This window comes from Myotis nattereri (genome assembly GCF_964212035.1).
Source record: "Myotis nattereri genome assembly, chromosome: 7".
NCBI lineage: Eukaryota > Metazoa > Chordata > Mammalia > Chiroptera > Vespertilionidae > Myotis > Myotis nattereri.
In genome coordinates, this window is record NC_138082.1 from 59,689,441 (window position 1) to 59,712,390 (window position 22,950).

A 22,950-nucleotide genomic window follows, 5' to 3' on the forward strand; every position below is an offset into this window, starting at 1 on the left:
AATAATTACTTACTGAACTGAAATGAAAACAATTTGCCTTTAGAAATCTCTAGGTCACTTTGTGGAAAACAGAGCAAGAAAGTTAATATAATAAGTGGGATGCACTAATATAATAACAAAATGTCCTTGACGTTTCTACTTTCTACTTCATTGTTAAATCTTCCCATTTTAAACACTACTGATGTTAAAGATTATATATGTTTAATACTTTAAGCTGCCTTGAAGGGTTTTCAAGGATGTTTAGAATTCAAGAAATCTAACATGTAAACATTATGCCCAGATACTTATAACTTATTATTGTAGTATTAAATGCAAATTTAAGCCCAAACACAATTCCTTCCAAAAGACACCCTACTAGCTATTTGGATGTGCAGATGTGGACTATGGTGAATTCTCAGATGACCTCAACTTTCTTGCCCCCTGGTGTACATGCCCTGTATAAACACACTTCCTTTGAGTATGGGTGAGACTTTGACTTGACAGGAAAGCCACTCCATGATTACATTATTCCATACAAGACCTCCTTTTAGCCAACAGAAAAGAGAGATTTTTCTACTGGCCTTCAAGACCCAAACTGCTGTCTGGCCAGCGTGGCTCAGTGGTTGAGCATTGACCTATGAACAAGGAGGTCATGGTTTGATTCCCGGTCAGGGTACATGCCTGGGTTGCAGGCTCAATCCTCAATGTGGGACGTGCAGAAGGCAGCCAATCAATGATTCTCTCTTATCACTGATGTTGTGTGTTTTTCTCTCTCTCTCTCCCTCTCCCTTCCTCTCTAAAATCAATGAAGATATATTAAAAAAAAAAAAAAAACCTCAAAGTGCCATGCTTTGAAGAGGGCCACACAGCAGGGAACTAAGGGCCGCCCCTTGCTGCTGAAAGCAACCACTGGCAGAAAGCCACGAACCAGAAAGAGGGGACCGCAGTCTTCCTACTGCAAGAAACTGAAATTGACCAATAATCTTGGAAGAGGATCCGGAGCCTCCCTTGAAATAACAGTTGCAAGCAACACCTTGCTATCAGTTGTTTGAGACCCTAAGCTGACATCTCAGCCACGTTAGCCTGAATTTCCGGCCCATAAAACTGTGAGGTAATAATTTTGTGTTGTACTAAGCCACTAAATTTGTAGGTTTTTTTGTTATACAACAAGAGAAAACTAACACACTGACCATCAGGAAAAAGGAGGTTCATGCAAAAACTAGAATCATTCTCACCACATGGAACACCTTCCCCTGTGCTGTATCTCTATCGTTTATTTAGTCATCCAATCACCCATCTACTTATTCAACTTATGCTTTTGAGCAGTACAATTTTCAGCCTTTTTCCAATCCAGATAGGTCCTTTATGAAACTCTGAATGCGATAGATCAACATTGAATAGAGTGCCAACATTTCTGTAAGTTTCCTCCAACATTCCAGCCTGCCTTGAACTCTATTTTCCAAGGGCTCATATTAATAATTTTCTGTAACCATTACCTTTCTCTTGCTGGTACTATGTTTTTCCACTGATTGTATCATTCCTTCAGTATTGGTCCTCACACATATAAACTTCAGGGGAAGAACAGTGCATTCTTGGGTGGGATACTCTCCTTTAGCCCTGGGCAATTGAATAGCCACTTTCCCCTTGTGAACTAAGATCGGGTCTATTTAGTGTGGCTTCCTCCAAAAACTGACATTGAGATGAGGATCCAAGGGCAAGTAGTTTATCAGGTAGATGATCCCAGGACAGACCACTAGAGCAATAAGGAAGGGAAAGTAGCCAATAGAAGACGCATAATTAATGAATTACACTGTGGGCAACTGAAGCTTAATCCTGTTGGGGATCTTTGGCAACTAGTATAGAACAAGCACCCTCGCTTCAGTCTCCTCCAAGGTGAAGGAGCTGGGATAATTACACACCACTGGCCCCAACTTTTGCTTGAGGTGTGCTTCTGGGGAGTAGAACTGATTCATTCCCCAGGTGTGACTGGATGGACAAAGCAGCCTCTGGCAGTAAAAACCCTCAGGCAAAAGGACAGAGGTTCTGGCCTTTTGGATGTTGAGCTGGAAGCATGGGGAAGGAAAGAAATTAAACAACATTTGGGAGCACCTGCTGTGCATTCAACAAAATACCAGTCATTTAAAAGACAAAGCATATTAAATATGATATACCATATCTCATCTACTATACATTTCTTCAATAACCTTTCAGGTAAGCATTATTATTCTTTTAAAAATGAGGAATATGAGGCTTGAAAAGGTTAAATAACTTCCAAAGTCACTCATTTTGAAAGTGAAAGAACCTGTCTTTGAAGTACGGTTTATGAGGCCCCAAATACCATGCCCTTTTCACATGCTCTTTCTCACATTAGCATTTTGCTTCTCAATTATTTTTTTTTAATTAAACTCTAAACTTTATTCAGATTTTACTAATTTTCCCCTAAAATTCCACTTGAGCCCATGTTCATTTTTCCCCCAGAATCCCATCTATATTACCACATTACATTTAGTCATCACATCTCCTAGGCCAGTGGTCGGCAAACTGCGGCTCGCGAGCCACATGCGGCTCTTTGGCCCCTTGAGTGTGGCTCTTCCACAAAATACCACGTGCGGGCACGCATGTAAAGTGCGATTGAAACTTCGTGACCCATGCGCAAAAGTCGGTATTTTGTGGAAGAGCCACACTCAAGGGGCCAAAGAGCCGCATGTGGCTTGCGAGCCGCAGTTTGCCGACCACTGTCCTAGGCCAACTGTCATGTTCAGACTTTCCTCTTTTTTTAAAAAAAATATAGGTTTATTGATTTCAGAGAGGACGGGAGAGGAAGAGAGAAATAGAAACATTTCTATGTCCTGACCAGGAATCAAACTGTGACCTCCTGGTTCATAGGTTGACGCTCAACCATTGAGACACACTGGCCACACTGGCCAGGCTCCACTTTCCTCTTTTTGGTGACTTTGACAGTTTTGAGGAGAAGAGGTAGGGTAATGTCCCTCAGCTTGGGTTTGTCTAGTACTTATCTAATGGTTAGATTGGGGTTATATGTTTTTAAGAGGAAGGTCACACAGATGAAGTGCAGTTGTCATTACATCATATCTAGGTTGTATGGTGTCAACCTGACTCACAATGCACAACTTGGATCACTTACCTGGATGTAGCACTTGCCATGTTTCTTCACTATAAAGTCACCACAACTCCCTTCCATGGTCTAGTCTTTGGAAGCAAGTCAATATGCACAGCCCACATACAATGTGGGAAGAAGGGAAAATTCCACCTTCTGGAAGGGTGATCATAAATTATTTGGAATTCTGTACAGGAGATCCCAGAGGCCAATGTTAATGTGCCTTCACTTCAGTCTAAAATTGGGCATCATATCCTTATATTGGATTTACTATTTCTTAAGATTCCCATAATAAAAAACGAATCCAGCTCATGAGCCACTTGTTTCACTCACTGGATGAAGAAAAGGTCTCGGTAGTAGGGGGTTCTGCCACCTGGAAGTGGCATTTTCTCTCCGCAGTCTTTAGGCCCTGGACTGAGCACCTGCAGGTGTGACCTTTAAATACTGCTTTGTTTATTCCTTGATGCTACAGTGGCCATAAAATGCATTTCTGAATTTGTTAAGAATGGGTTTTTTTTTGTTTTTTTTGAAAAAGAAAGAACCTTTTAAAGCAAAAGCAAAAATACACAGAGTCCTGCATATTCCATCCAGATGCACATATTTTACTTCTTTTAAATTAAAAAAAAAATCCTCAAACCTATTTAGAAAGTTAGCAACTAAAGAGTTGAAATAGAAATATGTCTGTCTGGTAGGTTTTCATTAGAAGCCTAAGATTCTTTATTAGAAATGAGGATGGACGCTAGGCTGTTTCCATGGTAACTCACTGAAGCAGGCCTTTTTTTATTTAATGGAAAGGTATCATTTCTGTACATACCACATGTAGCTCCTTGCTCTGTATTGGATCAAGTCCTTTGATAAAAGAATAAAAGAAATGAACTGCAAAAAAGTTCTATAGCTCTGTCCCTGCTTGTGGTTAAATTATACTTGGGCACTGAATAACAAGAATGAAAAGCCCTTTTCATTTTGGCTGTATTCATTCAGCAGGCCATTTTTAATAACAAAAGTGCATGTCCAAGTATTTTCATGAGGTTGGATTAGACATAGGTTACAAGCTATCCTTTGACAACCTTTGCAGTCTGAAAGCTCTTTGCTCCTTTGTCCCCTCAGTTCAAAATTCCCTTGCTTGCCACTTGCATTCTATTATTATCTTAGGTCCTCAACTTATCAAACTTAATTTTCTACTCTCCCTAGTCCAGGCCTGCCACTCCATTTGGTCCTGTATCCTCCTCGCTGTCCTCATACACCCATCCTTTGTGCTCACTGTCAGTTTGTGAAGCCTTTTAGAACCATTCCTGTCCTCATCAGACCTTTTTTTGTGAATGCTTCCTACATAGCAGCATAAAAATTCTTTGTTTCAAGAATCATTATTTTATATTACCATTGAGATTGAGTATAGGGGTTATGTTCCTATTTACTTATTTATCTTTCATCTTGTAAAAATGTGGAAATGGATTTACACAGAATTTAACATATATGACATAAATTTAGATAACAGGTAGGAAACAAAAGAAAAAAACCCCACCCACATCTATATATATAAAGCCCTAATATGCAAATAGACCAAAAGGTGGAACAACTGAACAACTGGTCGCTATTACGTGTGCTGACCACCATGGGGCGAGCACAGAATGTGGTGGGCGTTGGCAGCAGGCAGCAGAGTGTAGAACATAGTGGGCATCGGCTGCAGCGGGATGGTGGAGCAGATGAGCGGGGGCATCAGACCAAGGAGGGGTGCCGGTTGCTGTCATTGGGGTGAGCTTCCGGTGGTTACTGAAAATTCTTTGCTCCCATGTGCAGCGGTCCCGCCTGGCACTTGCACTTGCTGCCAGCACTGGCCCTGCTCACACCCGCTGCTGGCACCAGAGCCACAGCTGGCATCGGCTGCTGGTGCTGCCCCCAATCGCCCCTCAGGGCTTCTCTACCTCCCCCTGCTCCTGAGGGGCGATTGGGGCTGGAATGGGCCCCACTCGCACGCACTGCTGGTGTTGGCCCCAATCACTCCATGCTGTCAGCGGATACCAGTGTGGCAGCACCATCAGTGTGTGGGAGCAGTAGCGGTGGGAGTGGGGCTGCCAGCAGGCAGAGGACAGTGAGAGGGGGCCGCTGCAGGAGGGGCTGGGCGGGGGTGCAGAGGATGGGCTGAGACCTACCCCTGGCCCACAGTTCCTTTCAAAGTGCATGAATTCATGCACTGGGCCCCTAGTAAAGATGATAATATAATAAAAGGAATCTAAGGATGAGGCTAATATAAAGAATAATCAATAGAATATTATTAATTTTTTCTGTATGGCCTATGCGTTTAGTATGAAAGGAAAAAAAAAAACACACAAAAAACCTCTTACTCAGGAGATAAATAACTCTTGATAATATCCAGTACAGTATGAAATTTTCTTAGGGGAATCCATGGGAAGGACTCTATGTCATTAACAAATAGCACCTTCACCACCTTCCTCATACACAAAACAATAGTTGGCGTTCTAGGTATATTTTTGTATGCCTCTTGGTGCCCATATGTTATTTGGGTACATATGTGGTATTTATATGGAATTCAACAAAATCTTGATTAATAATTTTCTTCGTCCTTTCTTTTGCTCAAAACTGTCACATTGTTCTGAGACATTTTCTAAAAGCATTTGTTTCCTAAATGTTTTTGATTTTTCCTAAATTCAAGCTTTCTAAATCCAGTTACCCTGTCACTGGCTCAAATATTTCACAAATCATTTGGATTTCCTACTCTTGCCTCTTTAACAAAAGAGATTAAGAATACTAGAACTGATGGACATCTAGTTCAAACATATCAATGTATAGTATCAGGCACTGCAGGACAGAAAGGAAAAAGGACTTTCATGAAGCCACTGCCTTGACAGAAGTTTTGTGCCCGTCCCTCCCCCCCCCCGCCCCAACACACACACACACTCATACATTAAGCCCTAAAACTGGCCAGGTGATGGTATTTGGAGGTGGGATCTCTGAGAAGTAAATAGGTTTAGGTGAGGCCATGACTGGGGGTCCCTCTGATGGAACTAGTGTCCTTGTAAGAAGAGGACGAGACCAGAGCTTGCTTTCTGTCTCTGGCATGTGAAGAATGATGCATAAGAAAAGCATCTGAAGATAAAGTGAAGAAAAGAATGAGGTTCTGAAGACTGAAAAGGCAGAGAGAGAAAAGTTCTACTGGGACCAAATAGTTGATGGAGAAAAGCCTATATCTTGGTAAAACTGGCAGAAAACTTGGAAACTATCTCTAAGCAACCGGAACTTTAGAGTAGATAAACCGGTTGGCTGAAGAAGCAGGTTAATGCTGCTCCCAGCAAAACATCTTTCTTTTAGTAGATTTTTTGGTTAACAGCCTACAATTCTCTGTAAGAAAAGCTCTATTGGTGGTGTGGGAGAAAAGAGGTATATATGCTTCTCTGTGTGTGCTGGGTTTTATTAAACTAGGATAATATGCAACTTTTTGCTTTATGAGAATGTGTGATATTTTACTTTTTACAGAAGGTTTTTTTTTTATATGTATATATTTTATTGATTTTTTACAGAGAGGAAGGGAGAGGGATAGAGAGTTAGAAACATCGATGAGAGAGAAACATCGATCAGCTGCCTCCTGCACACCCCGCACTGGGGATGTGCCCGCAGCCAAGGTACATGCCCTTGACCAGAATCGTACCTGGGACCCTTCAGTCTGCAGGCCGACGCTCTATCCACTTAGCCAAACTGGTTAGGGCAGGGTTTTTTTAAATCAAAATATTATGTGAATCTCATTTATTAAATGAAATGAAATTTATGTGAATTTTCCCAGAGTACTTAACATATTTTAAAATGTGAGCCTTATGGAAATTTAATTTTAAACACTTTAGAGTGTGGGCTGACATAATTATACAGTGTAATTAAATATTATTATGTTTAATCAATAAAATAAATACTTTTATGCTACTATGTGCCCTGACATATATTGATTCACCATTTCCTAAGACACCTTCTAAGAGACTTTCATCCCCTCCAAGCCTGGTGCCCCTCCTTGTTGCTCCCACAGCCCATTTTCCAATTACTGCTCCTTGATCAGGAATCACAGTAGAACTTTTTACCATTTCAACACTAGGAATAATTGAACCTTTCCTGAAGCTGGTTTATTTCTACATTTTGACATAATGAATCACATAATCAATTTTGTACTTGTAGCTAGAAAGCTAAGAGCCAAATTGTGGCTTATTAAAATGAATGTAAGATTTCAGGGAATTAATTTTAAGTACTTTTACAGTAAAATAGTAAAAGTGCTTTGTAGGTCGACTTGCATTGCCAATTTTTCCATAGCTTTTGAAAAAAAAATGTCATATGTGATCGATGTTAACTATCATTATGCAGAAACACAAAATTAGACTGTACAATGTTTAGAAGAAAAAATAAATCTAAGAAACAGGAAATATTAGTATTTAATTTTTAGGAAACATTTAGAAAAAAAAAAATCTCACATCTGAGTAATTCCTAGCAGGGAAAGAAAAGGGTTGAACATAATGGATTTGTTGTTTGTTACTATGCCAGGAAATATTCTGGCCGGTCAAAACTAGATCATAAGTTTAAGTTCTTGAAAATTTTAATCAACCCCAAGCTTAGCAGATGTTCCTTTAACATAAATAATAATGCAATTTACTTGAATTAAGAAAATGTTATTTATGGTTATTTGCTCAGTTCTTGAGTTAAGATTTAACAAAAAAAATTACAACAATTTTTAGAATTCCTGTGCAGAATTTATTAACTATTAACTAAAGAGGCCACTATAATTTAATAATGTAAGCATTCACTTTTAGTTATTTTATATTTTTAAATTTTTTAAATTTAGGACTTAGAGCTTATTGACAATTTTCTTTGCTACAACAATGACACTAAAATAGAAAAGAGAATACAAAGAGTCAAAATAAGATGGAATCTCAATAAGCAAAATTTCCATAATTGAAACATTCTGCAGAGCCAATGTAATTTAAAGCTATTCTTTTTAGCTACCACTTCATTTCTTGCAGTAGCAAGATGAAATAATATATATATTTTTTTAACTTTGAGGTAAGTTTAATATCTTAGACCTCTTTTCCAAAGAGGTGGATTGGTCACAGATACTTACCTAGTTTCTCCTATATTAATTTCCTGTGGCTGCTGAAACAAATGATCACAAACTTGGTGGCTTAAGGCAATGAAAGTTTATTCTTGTATGGTTCTGGAAGCCAGAAATCCAAGCTCAGATTCACTGGGTAGAAATCAAGGTGCTAGGGGTGGACAAACTTTTTGACTCGAGGGCCACAATGGGTTCTTAAACTGGACGGGAGGGCCGGAACAAAAGCATGAATGGAGTGTTTGTGTGAACTAATATAAATTCAAAGTAAACATCATTACATAAAAGGGTACGGTCTTTTTTTTTTTTTTTAGTTTTATTCATTTCAAACGGGCATAGTTTGCCCACGGCTGTTAGTAGGTCAGCATTCCCTCTGGAGGCTCAAGGAAGAATCTTCCTTGCCTCTTATAAAGCTTCAGGGCAACTGCCTGCATTCCTTCACTTGTAACCACATCAGTCCTTCTCAGACTCCGTGGTCACATTGTCTTGTCTCATTCTGTGTGTGTCAAATCACTCTCTGCTCATCAGGATACATGTGATTGCACTGAGAGCCTACCAGATAATCCAGGATAACCTCCCCATCTCAAAACCCACAAGGGAACCACACTGTGAAGTCATGTTAGTCGCATCAGGTAACATTCACAGGTTTTAAGGATTAGGATGTGGAAATCTTTGGGGGTCATTTTTCAGCCTATTACAGCTCCAAATCTAGGCATTTTCAAAGAAACAATTTCATTCTCCAGGAAGATTTTTCTTTTCTGTGGGTGTAATGCTGAAACTATTTCTGTGATAACAGCAGGTTTTTAAGTAACTTTGAAATTATGTATGAATTTTTTTAATCATTCATTTATATAGTAAGCAATTATTGCTATTAGGAGATTAAAAAAGGAAAAGAACTATTATTGCTTTCAAGAAGTGTTTAAAATTTATTTCTGAAGATACGATGGATGAACATATATAACTGAATGACAGCATAAGGGCTAAAATGTAAGAGAAATATTGAGAGGTAGTATAAAAGTAAAAAAAACAAATGAGAAAATTTTAAATATTATGAGTTCAGAAGAAGGAAATATCAATGTAGATTGCAAAGTAGAAAAAAATTCAATATTATATGAAGAAGATTGAGTTTTGAATTGGAACTAGATAAACTATGTAAACTATGAAACTGTGTAAACTAGAATTTATATAGTTAGAAAAGTAGGTAACGGTCATACCAAGTTGGTATAAGAAAGATGATTTAAAAACAAACAGGTTAATAATATTTTTTTTAAAGTCTGGTTTGGCTATACTCAATAGAGTTGAAGGAGCTGAGAATCTGTATAGGTGAGCAATAGGAGATAAACTTACAAAGGTAGGAAGTGGTCAGATTAGATAGAACTTGGGCTTGTAAAGAATGTTATTTTTATCTTGTAAAAACCAGGAACTTAAAAAATGTTTTGTTAGTTTTTCTAGTTGGGAGTGATATGTTGGAAGGAGTCCTCACTTCATTATGGAACGTGAGTAGAGTGAAGATAGGAGCAGATTTGAGCTTTTGGAAAACATATTGACAACTATTATAGTAATCAAACTATTGAGGCAATCAAAGCCAGGCAGAGAAAGTAGAATTATTAATGAAAGAAAAGAAGGAATAGATAAAAATGACACTAGAAAGAATCCACAGGGCTTAGTGTCTAGTTTGGAGAGGAAAGGGGTGATAAAAATGTAAAAGATGGATGAAAAAAAGGCTTTGAATAAAAGATGTAATTATAGATACACTGAGCTTGAGGCTACACTTCTTCATTCAAATATAAATGTGCATTAGTCAATTTGAAACAATGGGTGGAAGCTCAGTGACTGTTACAATTTTGGAGCTTCTTTATAGGTAAATTCGAGGGGATTGATTACCTAGGAAAGTAAATAATAGGCTCACTGACTTGTACCTGGATCCCAAAGGCTTTGTTGACACAAGACTGATCTTGTAATTGTAGGCCCTGTTGAGACTTTCTCAGAATGAAACTAACTCTTGGATCGATGGACTTGAGGATGAGCAGAGACCTCACGATCTCCGGAAAAAGTGGACCAATGTAAAATGTTTGTTTTTGGATATCCTCTCCTACTAACATCACAGACTAACATCATCTAGTGTCTCTTATAGGCTAAGATAATAAGGTTTTGTTGAATAAATGATCAAACCCAATTACTATTTCATCCTCAGTAAATTCTACTCTTCAAGTTGGAGCATAAGCCAAAGACCAGAGATGTTCTTCCAACCAAGCATTAATTAGATTGAAAGGCTCTTAGAATAATTCCTATTTCTATAGAAGTTATACTAACTCTGCTCTCTTCTAGCTTGCATGTATCCAACTCATTTAAACATTTAATGAATGGTACGTATTCATTCTTTCTTCATAGGCCATTTCATTTCACTTGCAAGTTTACTTCGTGAAATCCCTGCTGAGTTTTAATTCCATTATGCAAGTTACTAAAATTGGACAAAATTAGTGTAGAAATAGCTACTAAGTAATTATATTACTTATAAAAATGCAAACTTTAAGATGAATACATATGTGTTGAATGAATATATTCATTACAATCTGGGAGTACATTAGCATGTATTACTAAAATAATTAAGCTTTCTCTAGAAGAGGGTTCGTAATGAGGAAAGTATAACTCTCAAAAACTTGTAATATACCCATTATAATGTTAGATTATTCTTAAGTATAAATTATTTTAGAGGAGGAAGAGATATTTGTATAAAAGTGTAGATGAGACCTAATGATCTCTTCTTTATCTTGGCAGACAAGGAGTTTTAATAAATGGTTAGCATGAGCTTTCCTAAAGGCTTGCTATCTTGAAAAATGGCTCTGAATCACCTACTGCAATAAATTACATGAAATGTTTCTATGTGCTTTCTAGCTCTCTTCAAATGAGTGTCTTTAGGGGGAAAGAGAAACATTATAGATGCATTTGCCAAAATGTGAGCATTTTTCTATTGCTTTATGTTTTTTTGTATTTTTTACATTTGGAAGGAATGAATACAATATGTATGGGGGTTGCTCCCCTCCCCCTGTTTTGTTTTGAAGATGTATTGCAATTCAAAGGGAAACAGCATTGAATTTTTAAAAATTGTATACTGATACTTAATTTCAAATGAATGGTTATTTTAATAAATTTATATTAATCTAATTTGTACCCAAGTAAATTTGAAATAGATATTAGTGTCAATATTTGAGTTGATATAATATGTGCCCAATGAGACTAAGATCTATTTGCCAATATTTGTATTGGCTCCTTTAAGATGATGTAAATGTCATTTGAAAGCATCTCATTAAAAATAATATTTCTACATCAAAAAGAGAAAACATAAAGGCAAGCAATGATTGGAATACATAAATTGTTTAAAAGTCTGTATATGAAAATACACTGCAAACAAAAATGTCAAGTCAGAAAAATATCTGCAATATGACAGAAGGTAATTATCTTAATTAATAAAGTGTTTTTATAAGGAGATTAGAGGCCTGGTGCATGGAATTCATGCACAGAGGGAGGGATTCCCTCAGCCCAGCCTGTACCCTTTACAACTGGGGACCTACTGGGGGATGTCTGACTGCCAGTTTGGGCCAATCTGGGACCCCTGGCTCCTAACTCTTCACCTGCCTGCCTGATGACCCCTAACTTCCTCTGCCTGCCTGTCTGATAGCACTCAACTGCCCTCCTCTGCTGGCCAATTTGGTTATGATTGGCTACTTTTATGCCAGTCAGCGTCAAAAGCTCCACCTCCTAGGCAGCCATTGGCTCCCCACAGCACCCAGATTTGGTTCTGATTGGTTGGTGCCTATGCCAGTCAGTATCAGAAGGTCCACCTCATAGGCAGCCATTGGTTCTTCACAGCACCCACATTTGTTTCTGATTGGTCAGTTAGTATGCCAGTCAGTGGGACCTGATCAGAAAGGCAGGGCTGATCAGCAGCCCCCTGGAGACCTGGAGAGAAATGGACGCTGGCTGCTGACCAGAATGGGAGAGAAAGTGAGAGGCAAGTGGTGATCAAAAGCTGCTACAGAAATATCCGCAAATCAATAAACGTGATACATCGCATAAACAAATTGAAAGAAAAAAACCACATGGTCATATCAATTGATGCAGAAAAAGCATTTGACAAAATTCAACACCCATTTTTGATAAAAACTCTCAGTAAGGCGGGAGTAGAAGGATCATACCTCAACATAATAAAAGCCATATATGACAGGCCCACAGCCAACATCATACTCAATGGACAAAAACTAACACCATTTCACCTAAGAACAGGAACAAGACAGGGATGCCCACTCTCACCACTCCTGTTCAACATAGTACTGGAAGTGTTAGCCATTGCAATTCGGCAAGAAGAAGAAATAAAAGGCATCCAAATTGGAAAAGAGGAAGTAAAACTGTCCTTATTTGCAGACGACATGATATTATACATACAAAACCCTAGAGACTCCATCAAAAAGCTACTAGACTTAATACATGAATTTGGCAATGTAGCAGGATACAAAATTAAACCCAAGGAATCTGAGGCATTTCTATACACCAATAGTAAACTTTCAGAAAGAGAGATTACAAAAACAATCCCATTTACCATCGCACCAAAAAAATTAAGCTACCTAGGAATAAACTTAACTAAAGAGGTAAAAGACCTCTATTCAGAAAACTACAGGACATTGAAAAAAGTTATAGAGGAAGACATAAACAGATGGAAGAACATACCGTGTTCATGGATTGGTAGAATCAACATCATTAAAATGTCCATACTACCCAACGCAATCTATAAATTCAATCTATTAAAATACCAACGGCATACTTCACAGATCTAGAACGAACTCTCCAAAAATTCATCTGGAATAAAAAAAGACCCTGAATAGCTGCAGCAATCCTGAAAAAGAACAAAGTAGGTGGGATCTCAATACCAGATATCAAGATGTATTACAAAGCCACTGTTCTCAAAACTGCCTGGTACTGGCACAAGAACAGGCATATAGATCAATGGAATAAAATAGAGAGCCCAGAAATCGGCCCGAACCAATATGCTCAATTAATATTTGACAAAGGAGGCAAGAACATACAATGGAGCCAAGATAGTCTCTTCAATAAATGGTGTTGGGAAAATTGGACAGATATATGCAAGAAAATGAAACTAGACCACCAACTTACACCATACACAAAAATAAACTCAAAATGGATAAAGGACTTAAATGTACGACTGGAAACCATAAAAATTCTAGAAGAATCCAAAGGCAACAAAATCTCAGACATATGCTGAAGCAATTTCTTCACTGATACAGCTCCTAGGGCACTTGAAACTAAAGAGAAAATGAACAAATGGGACTACATCAAAATAAAAAGCTTCTGCACAGCAAAAGAAACCATCAACAAAACAATGAGTAAACCCACTGTGTGGGAAAACATATTTGCCAATGTCATATCTGATAAGGGCCTAATCTCCAAAATTTATAGGGAACTCATACAACTTAACAAAAGGAAGATAAACAATCCAATCAAAAAATGGGCAAAGGACCTAAATAGACAGACACCTTTCAAAAGAGGATATTCAGAAAGCCAAGAGACATATGAAAACATGCTCAAAGTCACTAATCATCCGAGAGATGCAAATCAAAACAACAATGAGGTACCATCTCACACCTGTCAGACTGGCTATCATCAACAAATCAACAAATGACAAGTGCTGGAGAGGATGTGGAGAAAAAGGAACACTTGTGCACTGCTGGTGGGAATGCAGACTGGTGCAGCCACTATGGAAGACAGTATGGAGTTTCCTCAAAAAACTGAAAATGGAACTCCCATTTGACCCTGTGATCCCACTTCTAGGAATATATCCCAAGAAACCAGAAACACCAATCAGAAAGGATATATGCACCCCTCTGTTCATAGCAGCACAATTCACCATAGCTAAGATCTGGAAACAGCCTAAGTGCCCATCAGTAGATGAATGGATTAGAAAACTGTGGTACATCTACACGATGGAATACTATGCTGCTGTAAAAAGAAAGGAACTCTTATCATTTGGAACGGCATGGATGGAACTGGAGAGCATTATGCTAAGTGAAATAAGCCAGTCAATGAAGGAAAAATAGCACATGATCTCACTCATTCATGGATAATAGAGACCATTATAAACTTTTGAACAATAATAGATACAGAGGCAGAGCTGCCTCAAACAGATTGTCAAACTACAGCAGGAAGGCCCGGGAGGGTTGGGGGGCAGGAGGGAGGAGGGTAAGAGATCAACCGAAGGACTTGTATGCATGCATATAAGCATAACCAGTGGACATAAGACACTGGGGGGTAGGGGAGGCTAGCGGACTGTCAAGGGCGGGGGGAAAAAAAGGACACATATGTAATACCCTTTGTAATACTTTAAGCAATTAAAAAAAAAAAAAAAGCTGCTACAGAGTCAAGGGATCAGTCCCTGCTTCTCTCTTCAGGCCTCTTTATGGCCCTGATTTGCAGCTCCCTCAGCAGTCAGTGATGGGGCACCTGCCTCCAGCCGAAGCAGTCAGCTGGGTTGCCATGGCAACCAGTGCTGACTGCAGGACTGACTTCTGTTTGGTGGAGCCTCAATCCTTACTGGTCCTTGCGACCCAGGGTTTTTATATATTAGGATAAGAGAAAAAAGGAATCCTCTCAACCCCCAATAAAAACATAAGCAAAAACTATGACTCAGAAATTCACAACGAATTATTGATGCCAATTTTAAAAATACTTAACTGCACTGATAATGTTAGAAATATAATTTAAAATAAAGTAAAATGTTCCTCCCATACTAAATTGGCAAAGATAAAAAACAAATAAAATACAATTCCCAGTTCGGTTTGGTCACTGTGATCACAATCCTGGGGGAGTATGGTTGGGAACCAATATAAATGCAGTGAATATAAATCTGGCGTAGTCAACTGGTTTTAAGTTCAAACTGGGTTTACCACCTCAATCATTTTATTAATCTCTCAGAGTTTACATTAGACTCATGAGTAAAATTAGGGTAATAACACCATGTATTAGATTGTTGTGAGAATCAAAGAGGGTAAGGCATGTATGTTAAATGTCTATCAGAGTGTCTCTTCCTATTTTAGCTATTAGGAATGAATACAATATGTATGGGGGTTGCTTCCCTCCCCCAATTTTGTCGTATTCAATTGGTAAAACATTAAAAATGACAATTTGTCACTATATATTGAAAGACCTATACTGCTGAATAACTGCTATTTCAAATTTACTTCTGGACTTTTGTGGGTTTTTTTTCTGAAGAAGTTAGTATGGATGCTCACTGATTTTAGCTACAAGAGTATTGATGAGCCTTGTCTATAACAAAGTTCACAAATAACACTTTGTATTAAACAATAATGGACTGATTAAATAAATTATAATTTGCCCATTAACAATGCATCCTGTTTAGGTTAAGAAGTTACTAGCTAATAGGAAGTTTTTTAAAAAAGCAAATTTATTTAGGTTTTAAACAGTGAGTATGTTTTAAGTCTGTGAGTGGAGCAGTATGTGGTCAATAGTGCAATTAGAGACAGCAGTTATCAATGAACTGTAGAGATATGAAAATGCACAGAGCATCCAGGGAATGGAAAATTATAAGACATATGTTTAGAATACAAGGGATTATTAGGAAGACTATGCTGGAAAGTCAGATGGGAATACAATTATTAAGAGCTTTGTATATCATAACTAATGAATTTCTACTTTATTCTTTGAACAGAGAGAAGTATTGGAGATGTTACTAAAATTTTAATTCTAATGTAGCATGTATGAGATATATGAATGAACTTCTATAAGATGTATGGAAATAATGAGATGTTTTGACTACGCAGGTCAAATATAGGCTAGGATAAATATAGGGTCCCTCACTGTAAAAAGACTTAAGATTAGGAGTCAAGGGATTACTTTCATGGAAATATCAGGATTTGGTGACTAATTAAAATTCAAAAGTGAAGTGTCTATGCTGGGGTTCAATTTTGGATGATTGTGTAAAAGGGAAGAAAATGAGTACATCTGAAAATAGTTGTGATTTTAATAATTAATTGGCAATAGATTATAGAGCTCAGGAGATAGGTTGGTGAGGAAGATATAAAATCTGAGTCATTAGCATTGTAGGGGACATAGAAATGCTTCCAGGAATCTACCAGGTACATTATCTTTTCAGAAGTATAGAGAACACAATCCCATAACTTCTAGTAAAATCCTTCCTACCAGTAAATTGTAAGTTCTTTATTTCGCATGCAAAAATATATGTTCAAGTTTTAATCAAATTCCTTTTTATTTTCATCCTTTTGAAAATATTTAATGATCATCATATTACTTGCTAGTAAAAGAGCATTTCAAGAACAGATAGGAATAGGGTGCCTAATTTTGTCATTGTTATTTGAGGTAGAAGACTTTTATTATTAAGATTTTTCAAAGAGCACTTCAATATGATCAAGTGTTGAATTTAATAACACTCCACTGCTATCTTGTTTTTCCAGTATTCCTGTTATAAAAACTTCCATGCATTCTTTCATCTATTTATTTAACTAGTTTTTTAGGTACTTACTATATCCCAAGCCTTGTGCCAGGTGCTGGGGATAAAGAGAGGAGAATGTGTTGGATATATGAGTGTTTAAGAAAGATATATCCAACAACGACTGAAGGTTAGTTTCTTAGTGATATCTCCAGAACTTAAAAAAAGAAATACCAGAAGTCCTGTGCAAAGAGAAATGGTTAAGGTATAATTGTCAACAGACATGAAGAACCTTCTTTTAGAAATGTAACTGAGTGGAAATACTGAAAAAACAGGGTTAACATTTGTTATAACTTTTGTATAAAAGCAGGAGAGAGAAATTTGAATATTTTTATGGATTGAGGTTACTTTTAAGAATTCAAAATGAAATAACCATAAAAATAGATGCTGCTTCCATGGTAACAAGCAAGGATAGCAATAAAAAAAAAAAACACCAAAAAAACCAAAACAAAACAGGGAAGGTAGCTCTGAGAACAAATCCTGAAATCTGTTCTTTTTTCAAGTAAGTCTAAAATTTAAGCATGTTCCTATTATTAATGACCTTAGAAATATTTAGTTCTACCAAGGTATAAATCATAATAGGGTTTTATATAATGGGTTAATTTTTTTCATAATATATATTTGTTAGAAATGCAGGAGAGGCACTTTATTTTATTAGCTTAACAATATCAGAGGAAGTGTTGTGCATTTATCTTGCCCCTGGCATTAGTCACTAAATGACCATATTTTTTTTTTATAGAAGTACAAAGAGAAATAATTAAGAACATAAATAAAATAATAAGTAAATGTAATAATTAATGGTAATAAGTGTTGAATGTCTAGTATATGCCAGGCTAGTGTTAGTTGTTTTATAGATTTTTACTAATATTTAGAGGGAAAAACATGGGGAAAATCTTTTATCCACTTTATAGATAAAATATTAAAGATATTAACCAAAGAACTTATATGCATCTATACATAACCCATGGACATAGACAATGTGCAGTGAAGGCTGGAGGGGTGGTCCCAGGGTAGAGGGGTTCACTGAGGGAAATAAAGGGGACATCTACAATACTTCAAGCAATAAAGATAAATTTAAAAAGTATTATGTAACATCATAAATTACCCAGGTTATACTAATGCTGTAAAATGATGTTCCTTTACTATCAACAGTTCATCTTTCTCTATTTTTGTTTAATTATGAAAGTAATACATATATACAAAATATGTGGAGTAAAAACTAAAATTTCCTATTTCAATTCAATATTTTTACCGGAGGTAATCTATATTCTAGATAGATTTCTATACATATCTAATAGAGTAGATAATGATCCATATAAATATAGATATCATAGATACTACATAGAGAAAAATGTTCATACGTATTTTTTTGTAAATGAGATCATTCAAAATAAATTGTACTGATTTTTTTTTTTACCCTCATTTCAATTTTGATAGCAATACATATAGACTTCTCTCAGTCATTTTGTCGGCTATATAGTATTCTACACTATTAATACATCATGATTTAATTAAATGTTCCCCTCTTGGCAAATATTTCGTTGTTTTCACTGTTTGTGTTATAATAAAAAACATTTCAGTAAACATTCTTGTACATATATTTATAGACATGAATAAATAATCATAAAGATGAAAAAATATTGGTTTAATTTCTATCTTGTCACTAAATTCATGATGTAGAGACATTAGAATATCTGTAAGTGTAGGGTTTTAGCTTTTGTTCACCTCATTTATGAATTCCTGAGGCTTTGACATTATACATTTTGTCCTCATTTGCTCATACAAGGTAAAATGAGATGAGTCTGAAATATTGGGCTGTTTTCATTACTGCAGGCTAGTTGAAAGTTTTGCCCTTTTAATTAAATTCTGTAGTACTTTCTTAAGAAACTTGGGACAATAAAACAGTGTAATTAGTTCTTAATTTGAATGCCCATTGATTTGCTAAACTAAGTATTGTAATTGAATTGTAAGCCATGGTCTAGTGTGATAGTTTTCACAATAATATGTCTCCCCCTCTCCACCCCAAATATGAAGTTGATAAAAAAAAGAGAACTTACCTGATTTCCTCCCATACCATGACAGTTGAATATGCCCACTTTTTCATTTTCCTTGCGGCCCATGTTGTCTAAACATTGATTAGTCTCAACATTTCTTATCTAAAGGGAACACACACACAAAAGCATAAGTCAGATAGAGATAAGTCAGGAAATCTTTCTGATATCTAAGTGTATAATGATAACAAAAGTATATACATGTGTAGGGAAATCTCTCTAAGAAGAACACATTGCTTTAAATTATGTATTTTCTTTTTTCTGTTTCCATTTTCAGATCTATGTCAGTTTCTGAACTACAACTAAAACAAAAGTGACAACACTGGTATTGTCATTAGCCTCTACTCAAGAGGAATGACTTGTTTACAGCATAGTATCAAAGAAGAAGGGAGCATCTACTTATTACTAATTAGGAATTCTTCTATAAATTCTTTTAAAATTAGGACAGTGTCCAAATTCCACTATTCTATTCTTGAATTGTCTATAGTACCATATGCAAATAAATATAAACAAGGTTAAATATTTAAGTATATGTTTTTATAGATTGCTTCCTTACTAGACACTTCATTTTATATATTAATGGAGATTAATTACATTGTTTATTTTTGTAACTTAAACATATTCATACATCTTTTTTTCATTCCTAATGCCAAATTTGACGGAAAGCAGTTGACCCTAAGAAAATCTATTACAAGGCTAAATGGCGATTTCACATTAAAAATTCCTCAAAAGCAAGATTAAATTGTTAACTGCAAACATAAGATTCTTGGTTTACAATCAAACTGCATTAGCCCCATAATTAATGTAAAGTTAATACATATTTGAGCCAAATATAAATACAAAATATATTCATTAAGTTTTAAAATGCTAAAATTACTAAATCATGTACAAATGAATGCAAAAAAGGAGAAGAAAACCTTTCTAATATATGGAATATTTTCAATTTTTTCCTTAGTCTCAACCCCAAATATGCATTTGTTATACTTGTCCACTCTGCTTATCTCTGACTCTTATTACGACATGCATATGTTACTGTTCACTCATAAATCACTTGGATATGTCTACTTAGTTATCTATGGCTTAGGTACATGTTTATTCATATTGGTGAATGAATAAGAAGATGGATTAGGTTTACACATTTTGCTTTTCTATATGGTACAGAACTCCATGGTCAAGTAATAGTTCCTGGAATTGGATAAAAATGATATGATTTGCATTAAAGCCCCAATTGGCAACTGAGAACAGTAGGGATTGGAATTCACACTTGGTAAGGGTTAGGAAAAACTGAACACAGTGGGCAAACCCTGTTCTAATGGGTTGAGATTTCGAGCAGGATTATGGATGCTTTCATCAAGAAATCCGAGCAGGCACCCATTAGAAACCACAGAACACACTGTGGGTATTAGAGGGAAAGGATAAAAGCTCCAAGAAGCAAAATTGTGTCCAAATTGAGGTGGTGGGGACAATAGGGACAAAGGAAATGGAAGGTCCAGACAAAAATAGAAACAATGAACAGAGTTAGGAGATCTCAAAAAATAAGGGACAGTTTGGTTTGGTTTTTTCCAAGCCTTCAAAAAGTACAGGGACAGGAGATCGAGGCTGGTCAAATTAGCAATGTCTCCTGTGTAAACAGTTCCTGTCAAGGACAGCTGGAACATGTGCCCTACACATCCCTGCTGGGTGGAAGAGGAATTGGCTTTGCTATGAAAACCTCCTTTACTTTCCACCAGCACTCAGTGTTAAAAATTATTCACACAAAAAACACACTGGCTTTAGTCCCTCAAATTTATCCTGAGAAGAACCTTCAACTAGTGAGTTTTAAGAATTCACAGCACAGTGTTCAGACCCTTCAGACATCAGAAAGGAGGCTTTTCACTGACTTATAAATGGATGGTATAAAAACACTTTTCCCAGTTTTAACTATTATCCGATTGCCCTGAATCAAATTCTCATGAGTATTTATTAGTAATTTGGGTGTTATTCTGGTCTCAGTTCCATCAGGCACCCCATTACTTCCCTTTGCTTCCTACTGCAAGGATGGTAGTATCTTATGGTCATAAAATTGACAGCTCATATTTTGGGATTTGTGAGAATACCTTGCCACCTAATTTTGTTGTCAACATTGTCATCAATTTTTGATTTTTCTCTCCTCTATGCTCCTTCTATTTTCATGGGGGAATTCAAGGACATGCAGACACCATGTCACTGCTGCCACTATTTTTTCAGAATTCCAGAATAGACTCATTTTGGGGACTGCAAGGAAAGAAGCCTGCTACAATTTTGACATGTTCTAACTTTTCTACAGAGTGGTTTGTTCTGGACAAGTAATATTGTCCCTTGGAATGTAGCAGATGCTCAGAGGATACAATATATGAACTTGACTCAAGTCTGGTGAGGCCGGCTGGACGTGGGATCGAGGAGACTGGGAATAGACAGAAGTCAGTAGCTGAGGGCAGCTGTCAGAATGAGACAGGAGAGACCACTACCACCACCACCATCAATACCATCCATCAGCAATAATAATGAGCAATTATGTAACTGCATGTTCCATGTGCTATTCTAAGCACTTCGGTATAATAGCTAATTTAATATTTATAACCAACCTATTACCCCTATATTGCAAATGAAAGCATCAAGATACAGTGAAGTTAAGTAATTTGCCCAAATAAGGAGTTGAAAGTTATGAGTTTGGGAGCTGCCCAACCCTGACATCCAGAGAGGCAGGAAGAATTCATCAGAAAAGAGGCCTGGGAGGAGCAAGGGAGGATTGAGTTCCAGTTGACCAGAAATAAAGGTAACAACAGGCAATCCAGACAATGGTGAAGGCACATGGAACAAGACAGATGAAAACTGGCAAGGATCAGATCAAGGACTGTGTTAAGAAGATTAATAATAAGATTTTCTTTCATGTTGAGTGCCCTGGGCTGAGGTCATGTAAATGATTTCTGGCAATGGCCAGAATGACATTAGATACAAACAGGATGGGGCACAGAGTATCAGGGAACAGGGATATCAATACACATCTTAAAAAAAATTGGAGGAACATATCTTAGGGATACAGGTAATATCTGAAAAGTTTATGTCACTAGGCCGGTGATATCCAGATTTTTAAAACATTATATGTACACCTCGAAGGCAGATTGGTTTATTTCAGAATGTTTCCAAATTAGTAAGCCCAACACTATGGGGATTTTCTACATTTTTCTTCAAAATATAAAAATGGTCACTAGAGCATACTGACAATCCTTAAAAGGAAAATCTTAATGCAAATAATAAGATATTGGCATGCCAGAAAGTTCAAACCATGCATCTCATCTTTTGATGATGCAAAGGATAATCAGATTTAGGGTACTCTTGTGTGATTTTTAAAATCAAAACCTTTCTAAGAACATCCTGGGACCTTAGTCAAAGAATGTTCTATAAGCAAAGAAATGAAATTTCTGGAAAGATCCTGATCTTGACACTGGTACCTGACAATACCAATTGCTTGATCATGCCATTAAGAAAAATCTAGGCAACCAACCACTGAAGAACTCTATCTGTTAGAAACTCCTTACAGAGTTTGTTCTACAGCTTCTATCAGCATAAAGTATAGCACACTCATAGTTCTGAAATCTGGAAAATTCTTTGGATTCATTCTTTATGTTAGCAAGCCTTTTTCTAAATGTTTCTACTCACCAGCTCTTGCTCCCTCTGCTGGATCTTAATAGCAAGCAACAAAGAGAATTCCAATTCTAAAAAGAGGCATTTAAGTATATTTTATCTTTGCCAAATTATGAATATATCAGAGATATATGTGCAAAACCTATATACTTAACAAATCCAAGCTGACTTTTGATTTAGAATGCCTTGATTAATGACTTTGAAATTTAAAAATTCTGAATATGTGATATCTAACCCCATTCCACCAGAAAGAACATAAGAAATTAAACAATTTTATTTATTTTGGTGAATAGCAAAAACAAACAACACAAATCCTGGGAGAATTCAGTGTATATCTAACTTGCATATATAGTTTGTTGCAGCTGTTTTGTGTCAATATATATTTGAGTAATAAAATTAAAATTTGTTTTAGCCTAATTGTCAGCAATGTGAATTAAAGGTATTTTTCAGGCCTGGCCGGTGTGGCTCAGTGGTTGAACATCAACCTATGAACCATGAGGTCAGG

General features: G+C 36.6%; 1 protein-coding gene across 4 annotated transcripts in view; it reads right to left on the reverse strand.

The window, feature by feature from the left end:
* The window catches only part of GALNT13 (polypeptide N-acetylgalactosaminyltransferase 13), a 474,320-nt gene that overhangs the window by 18,514 nt on the left and 432,856 nt on the right, over positions 1 to 22,950 (reverse strand). For all 4 annotated transcript variants that reach the window (XR_013996206.1, XM_081095196.1, XM_081095197.1 and 1 more), the window contains exon 11: positions 18,789 to 18,887. Coding sequence is in view for 3 of the 4 variants with exons in the window: in XM_081095196.1 (XP_080951322.1) it covers positions 18,789 to 18,887 (99 nt within the window). In the remaining variant the exon portion in view is untranslated. The remainder of the gene's footprint in view (positions 1 to 18,788; positions 18,888 to 22,950) is intronic.